Source organism: Orcinus orca, chromosome 2 (genome assembly GCF_937001465.1).
Source record: "Orcinus orca chromosome 2, mOrcOrc1.1, whole genome shotgun sequence".
NCBI classification, from domain to species: domain Eukaryota; kingdom Metazoa; phylum Chordata; class Mammalia; order Artiodactyla; family Delphinidae; genus Orcinus; species Orcinus orca.
In genome coordinates, this window is record NC_064560.1 from 101,776,888 (window position 1) to 101,784,872 (window position 7,985).

A 7,985-nucleotide genomic window follows, 5' to 3' on the forward strand; every position below is an offset into this window, starting at 1 on the left:
ATAAATTAGGCTGTTAAAAAATCAATAAAATGTTTGTGAATGCTTAGTTGATTTTGCATAGGGAAAACACTCTAAGCCCAAGAGGACATATAAATCATAAAAGAGAAATAGGGTTTTTTCCACATATATTCATTCCTTATTTAAATGACTCTTACGAATTAATAAGCACACTTACATTTTAACTAAAAATAAGCAAGGGTATGAACAGATAAAAATAATGATAACCAGAACTAAAACAATGAATAGACTCCTCAGGACTCCTTTTAATATGCGACTATGGAGTTTCTCACTCTTTTGCCCAAGAACATGGCCACCTCCTAAATTGTAACATCATGGCAAAGACCAGGGAGCTCAATTTTCTTTTTTTTTTTGGTGGGCAAGTGTGCCTTTTTTTTTTTTTTTTAGAGAATGTCTTTATTTTAATAGTGTTCAAATACATTGTATTATAAAGAAATAGATAATAAATAGCCTTATTTTTTCAGTAAACAAGATGAAGCTTCTTCAGAGGAAATAAAAAATGGATGTGATGTGCATTTATTCGAAGGCTCATCAACAACAAAAAGTGAAGAAGGTGTATCAGGTTCAGATAAAGAAAATGATACCTGTCTTGAAGACCAGGAAACTGGCTCAAAGAATATCTTCAGTTATGATTCAATTATTGATGCAGATAAGGTGGAAAAGGAAAAACAAATAGAGCACATTTGTCAGGAAACAGAGTTGAAGAGGTGCCAAAGTTCAGAAAACCTCATTGCACGTGATCAGATTGAAGATTGCAATGCCAGTGAAGCTAGATTTTCTTCAAAGAATATTAAGGATTTGCAATTAACATCTGGTGATGTTAGCATTGATCAGTTTTTGAGAAAAAGAGATGAACCTGAATCTGTTAGTTCTGATGTTAGTGAGCAAGGCAGTATTCATTTGGAACCTTTGACTCCATCAGAAGTGCTTGAGTTTGAAGCCACAGAGATTCTTCAGAAAGGTAGTGGTGATCCTTCAGCCAAGACTGATGAAGTAGTGTCTGATCAAACAGATGACGTTCCTGGAGAAAATAGCCTTAGCACAACAGAGACAACAGGAGACCTGGCAGATGAAAAAGAAAGAAGTTGAAATTAATTAGGCATTCTAAGTTTTAGTGTACCAACGATCAGAGCATTTGGAACAGTGCTATCAGGTGAGCTCAGTGGTGCTGTTGCAGAGTGCAGAGATAGAAAAATGTGAGGGAGGTCATTCATACACTTTACCTGTATATTCAACCTCGGTTATTAAATCAATTCATCATTAATAGCATGATTAGTATGAATTTCCAAGAAGTTTTTAAGACATGAATAAGATTTTAATGAAAGTTAAGTTTGCAATGAAAAAGTCTCATTTATCAGTTTTCGAGGTTATGGAACCTGGTGGTCAATATGAATTGAATATTAGAATATTATTTATATTAATAAAGCTTTTGAAATTTCCATCAGTTCTAAACTAAAAGTCCTTATTACCTGTACATCCTTTTCAATTAACTTAAAGGAAGAGATTTGGAAACCACATACCTTTTGGGAATAATTGATTTAAAATAATGGCCAATTGGCTTTGTTAATGAAGGTTTCATTTTGAGTATGATACTGGTAAATGGAGCATGTTTAGAATGCTAAATTCATTGATCTAATGAGAATTTGGATGAACATAAACTTAATTTTGGATATAATATTACATTCCAGACTGCCAGAAGCATGTAAACAGAATATTTGAATCTGTGTACCTCCATACAAGTGTTAGCCTGCCAGGCTGTAAGCTTACCTTAATTAAACTTTCAGTGAAAGTGAAATTATTAAAATAAAAATTTATATTTGTGCTTTTTGTCAGTGTGTAAGCTGTGCAGAAATCCCTTGATGTACTAGTTGTATAAAGTAGAAACCCACTGTTGAAACTCCTGTAGCTATTATGCTCTTAATATTGTTTTAATGATCTTCTTTAGAAATAGACCCATAAAAATGGTCTGGAAACCAAACCAAAGTATGGATTAATGTAGATATTGTAAAGCAGTAAACTGAAAACATGTCCTGGCATGAATTCAGCCATGTTTAAGTGACTTTTTCTGTAATTGTAAAATAGAAAATTCAAATGGGACCTAAAGCAGGATGTAAAAAATTGGTTTGGGATATTTAGCCTAATTTATCCATAAGATGGCTGCTAAATTGATTTTTTCAGTTTTTTATCATATAGAAAATAATAGATATAGAAATGAATAATATGAGTAACAGTAGTTTGCTTCGACGTACTAACAAACTTTTATTTAAAATGCTACATTTTTACTTCTTAAAATGTGCTTTGAATTCTTAAAATTTTGTTTCACTGAATGTTAAATGTTTAAAATGGCTATTAAAATTCTGCTGTATATAGTAGTTTTTGAGTAAATATTTGCAATAAAAATCTGTCCCTGAATAATTTTATTTTTCAGAAAGCTGCTTGAGTCGGATTACCTTTGGCGCCTCTAGAAATTGTATATTGCTCAAGGAAATTTCATGTTAAAGTTAGTGGTAGATTTTATTCCATATTCTTTAATTGATGCATGATTTATTTTAAATTGAGACTTAAAGTACAGGGGGAAGAACTGCTAATAATTACAGAGAATTGATTTGCTTTACAAATTCTTCTACTTCAAGAGAATTATAATTTAATATTATAGTTTTCTATCTGCTCAGTAAATTAAAGAGGCTAAATAGACAAAATATTTTATTGACTTATTTTCTTGAATATTTTTGAGGGTGGGGGCAAATATTTTTATCTTTCTTGCTCCCAAGAAAAGATGGGATAGAGGGACTTATTAACTGTCATCCTTCACCTTGTTGAAACATAAATCTATAGCAGAGAAGACTTTTGGAGTAAAGGGAAGAAAAAGTCTGTGTAAGGACATTTTCTGAATCTCATTCAATTAGTTGCCAAGGCTGTCACCTAATGCTTCAAAAACCTAGAGCACTGTACCAAAATAAGTCTCTAAGTGACACTGTAGTCCCTTGTGAGCTTTGAGTAGTTCCTTCTCCTGCCCCTATATACTTACAGTAGTGGTACTGAAAGTACCTGATCAATGAATAGTTTATACCTATCCACTGTGAGAAAAGGAACCTGTACCAGACTATAAATCCTTCATTGAGAAAGTCTAGCAATGAAAACAAAAAAATAGTTGAAGTGAACATTGTACTTGGTAACATAGTTGGTTTCTGTTTTCACATAATCTCCTTATCTCATTTCTGATCAGGAACAGACAATTCAGGTATGCAAACCAAACCTTTGAGTGGCAGTGCTTTAGCACAGTGGTCAGCAAACTTTTTCTCTGTAGAGCCAGATAGTGAATAATTGTGGACTGTGTGGTCACAATTATCCAACTCTTCCTTATAGCTTAAGAGCACCTATAGACAATATGTAAATGGTAGCCTGTTTGTGTTCCAATAAAACTTTATTTACAAAAACAGAATGTTGGTTGGATTTGGCCAGTGGACTGTAGATTGCCACCACCTGCTTTAGAGTGCTGTTTTGTCCAGGCAAATTATGCTCAGGGACTGAGATTTTCTTTGCCAATAACTTATTTAACACCAGTTCACTGTGAGAACTATAATTTATAAAAATAACATTTTGCAAGCCGATACCATACAGGATAATGTCTGTTAACTAGCTAATAAAGAAATAACATACTCCAAACTAATAATAGATTGATTACACTATTGTTCTAGGCAAAGAGGAGATGAAAGAAAGTCCAAATTTAGTTGAGGTGTACCTTTCCAGGAATTGGTTGTCTGTAGAGTCAGTCCTTCCAACTAAAAGCTGGGTATCAGCTGCCAGCGTAGGTCCCTTGCTGCTGGGGCACGTAGCTAGGGGGTGACAGTACCGGTGTCGGTAAGCAAGCTGGGCTGTTCCAAATGTTATGACTCCAGGGACCATTACATGACTTACACCATTGCCTACCAGGAGTAGCCTTGCCAAGGCAGGAACAGATGTCCCTTCTCTTCCTGAGACTGCTGCACAGTTTAACACTGCTGAGGACCAAGAGTGGCCTGGCCATGGCAGGAGCAAGTATCTCAAGATCGTCACAGAGCTATGTAAGTCAGCAAAAGAGTAGCCTTGCCCAGACTAAACACTCTCGGTAAGTCCTCACAAATTCTTGGTATTTAAAGTTTAAATGTCCATCACTTGATAGCTGCTCTTCCATATGTTCGTATTGATTATCCTCCCCAGCGGCACCCCTTAATGGCTGAGCTGCTGAATACTTATCAACAACAGCAGATGTTGATGACATCATCCTGGCACAGCTTCCTTAGTGTAAACAAATTTACCTGTAGATCAAAACAACTTCACTTAAGTCATAAACAAGTGGATTTGAAATCATAACAAACCAATACACAACAAGCAGTTAGACTTTCTTGATTGACTGTGAAAGCCAGTGATGCACTCAAGTGACTCTTTGCCTAAGAACTAACTACCAAGGTGTCTTACTATATTATAGTCTCCTGTTACCTAACAACAGAATTACGATTGATTACATGTGCAGTTAAGAAACATTCATTTTGTGGATGCACTTTTAATTTACGTTGAAAATCTGAATGCCATATTTATTTATGTTATTTCTTCCCCTTTGTATCTCTCCAATGTTTTAGGGAGGAAATTGTAATTTTTTTCACCCTATAAATTTTTAAAGAACTATTCTAAACATTTTTTAAAAGGAACTGACAAGATATGAGTCACCTTGTTTTAGCTGTAAGTAAAAAGATATCTGGGCAATTACTTGTCTGAGGTTACAAAGCCAAGATTTGAACATAATTTGATCTGATTCTGAAGTTAGTGTTTTCTACCACATCTATAGTTCCTAGCATTTATACTGAATGTCCCTTTTTAAAATATATCAGTTTTTGCAAATAACCCTTCCATTGATGGTACTAATTACAGTTTTATTTATTATTCCTACAGTGATTATATGCATATGGAATGGAGGACCTCTTAACCTAAAGAAGAGGACCTACTGATCTCTTTTACTAATAGGAATTGAGGAATTTTACCTCAAGAGGAGGGGTTAGTGAATATTCTATTAACAGGAAAGACAGCATGTGATTTAAAGATACACTTTATATAATAATTATAAATGTTTTGACATCATTACATTTTTTTAGGCTTCTGTAATGTCATTTTTAAACTATGGTTGACATGATCATTTTTGTTCCATCAAACTTGTTACTCCGGAATCACTCACTTGTACTGACTTCAGTGAATTAGGACTTTTGTATGTATATAGGCACTAAAAAGAATTGCAAGTGTTTCATTTTTACTAGATTACTATAACACTGACTTGTTTTTTCAGCTAAAAAATAAAACACAATTTACCCATGTCTAAGCATTAAAAGAGAAATGATTATTTTAAAAATATTGTTTACTAATGAGGCATATCTGCCAATCCATGTACACAAAATGAATAGTCAAATAGATTTTTTTAAAGTCATGGTAATGTTTAATTTTCATCTCAAAATCTATAAACTCCAAGATACTTCACTTGGATCATCTTGTAAGGAATTAAACACATCTGTAGCAGCATCTGTAACATCATCGAGGGATGAGGTGTCCTAGGTGAAATTACTTTTACAGTTAGCTAAAGGTAACTTTTAATTGCTTTTTAAAAGTATTATAAAATCACTTTTGTTATTTAAAAGAATATACTATGCATAATTTAGTCTTCTTTGATGACACAGAGGGTCATCATTATGAAGATTTTTGGACCAAGCTATAAATGAAGCTGTAGCTGCAGATGTTAATGGCCTGAATAACTGCTGATCACAGAGGTGACCTTGGATTTTGGTTTACAGAAGTATTTCAGGTACATCTAGGGTCGCTTGACTTTTCCAAAAACAGAACAGAAAAACTGACTACATTACTCACCCAATTCAACCTCTTTTTTAAGATGAATTTTCCCTCCTAAATACTAAGTAAAACCTGCCATTTGTGGAGAATTTGGTAACTATAAACTGTAGTTTTAAGCTTTCAAAATATTTTAAGCATTTATGCACTGCCTTAAAAACTTGATTTTTAACTGCTCTATATCAGGGGCTAGCAAACTATGACCCACAGTTGGCTACCTATTTTTGTAAACAAAATTTTATTAGAAAACAGCCATGTCATTTGTTTATATATTGTCTGTTGTAGCTTTTGCACTACAACAGCACAGTTGTACATGACAGAGGCCATATGGTCTGTAAGTCTCAAGGATTTACAATCTGGCACTTGAAGAAAAAGTTTGCCAACCCCTGCCCTATATATATATATATATTTTTTTTTTTTTTTTTTTCTGTACACGGGCCTCTCACTGCTGTGGCCTCTCCTGTCTCAGAGCACAGGCTCCAGACGCGCAGGCCCAGCGGCCGTGGCTCGCGGGCCCAGCCACTCCACAGCATGTGGGATCCTCCCGGACCGGGGCACGAACCCGTGTCCCCCCCATCGGCAGGCGGACTCTCAACCACTGCGCCACCAGGGAAGCCCTGCCCTATATTTTTATATGGGTATAATCATAACTTTGTAACTGTTCTTTTATTTTCACTATTATAGACACTGCAGTGAAGCTCTTATTTCATAAATTTTGGTCCATATTTTATTTACCTGTACTAAAATTCTAAGTGTATAATTTATTAGATTGAAGAGTATTCAGTTTTTAAATTGAAAAATAGAAACCCATACTTATTTTAATTATCATACCATAGTACTTATAGAAAGCTTCCCGGTCCAGCATTAACTTGTAGAAGTTCAGAGTTTATTCATCTAGATTTTTTTCTTTGATTCTTCAAAGTCAGCTTGTTTTTAGCCTAATGTAGATTTTCATTCCTGCTATTCACCAAATATTTCTAGCGTGTGGCCATATGACGAGTTTCTGGCCAGTGAGTTGTGAGTGAAAGTGACTTCTGGTTTCGAGGATTTAGTTGTTAATGTGAGACTCTTTAGAACCCTCTTTTCCCTCAAGCATGGTAACATTTTTACTATTCAGATGGTGATTGCTATATCAGTCTTGGTTCCTGAGGGACTATGAAAAGAGCCTTCCTGTTTATTTAGATACACATATAGCATGAAGGAGAAATAGCATTTTTATTTTAAGCTACTGCAGTTAGAGAATTTTTGTTCTACAGCATAACTAAGTCTCTCCCTACTGATGTAGGAATTAATCCTGAAAGTGGATTGCTGCCATTAGAAGAAACACAGCTGAGCTACATTACACCAGTGTATTGCATTGGCTTAGGTGGCAGATGGCAAGGCTACATGAGGTGATCCACATTCTGTTATGGTGAGAGATTTGGTAAACTTGACTGTAATACTTGAAAGACAAATGGTGTACGTAATGAAGTTGTATCTCTATTGGAAGAGTTTGACTAACAAAATGTTAATGGCATGCTTTGGTTACTATATTGGCTGCATTTGACAACTTACTCTGAGAAAGAAGTGGACTCAGATGAGAAATGGTAGGATTGAAAGTAGGAACAAAAGAGAATAGAAAAAGTCCACAAATCCAGATACTTGCAGGGTTGGAAAAGGCTAAACTTCTCACCCCCAGCCAGTAAAAGGAGAAGGCCTAAGCAAGAAAACTTAATTAAATTAAGAATATGGCCATCATACCAATTAATTAGGTTAAGGAGAGGCCCTGAAGTGTTTCTTCTATGTGGAAATTCCTTCACAGCATTTCTTGGGAAACACATATTTTTCTGAATTTCAAGACAAATCAGTCAAGAAATCGATGAAACAGGAAAAAGTATTGTAACTTTCCTATGAGAATTAAAGCTAAGTAATGAAGTTAGAGCCATTACTGGTTTGCAGGAATCCTCTGAAGTCAAGCTCAAAAGTAAGACTAGGGAATGCTGACAGGTGGAGTCCAAGAGTAAAGTCAACATTTCCAGGAACCACAATAAGAGCCCCAGAAGAGAAGTGGTCATAGTCTGATCACTCAAGTCATACTTGTAGCTATTGCCATGGTATAA

At 35.0% G+C, this 7,985-nt stretch overlaps 1 protein-coding gene across 11 annotated transcripts in view; it reads left to right on the forward strand.

Annotated features, from left to right (window-relative positions):
- Positions 1-4,086, forward strand: part of ZNF280D (zinc finger protein 280D) — a 120,579-nt gene extending 116,493 nt beyond the window's left edge. For 10 of the 11 annotated variants that reach the window (XM_049705986.1, XM_049705983.1, XM_049705985.1 and 7 more), the window contains one exon: positions 483-2,435. In XM_049705986.1, the coding sequence (XP_049561943.1) occupies positions 483-1,107 (625 nt within the window). In that variant the 3' untranslated portion in view covers positions 1,108-2,435. The other variant, XR_007475549.1, reaches the window with a different exon arrangement.
- Positions 4,087-7,985: the final 3,899 nt, after the last annotated feature.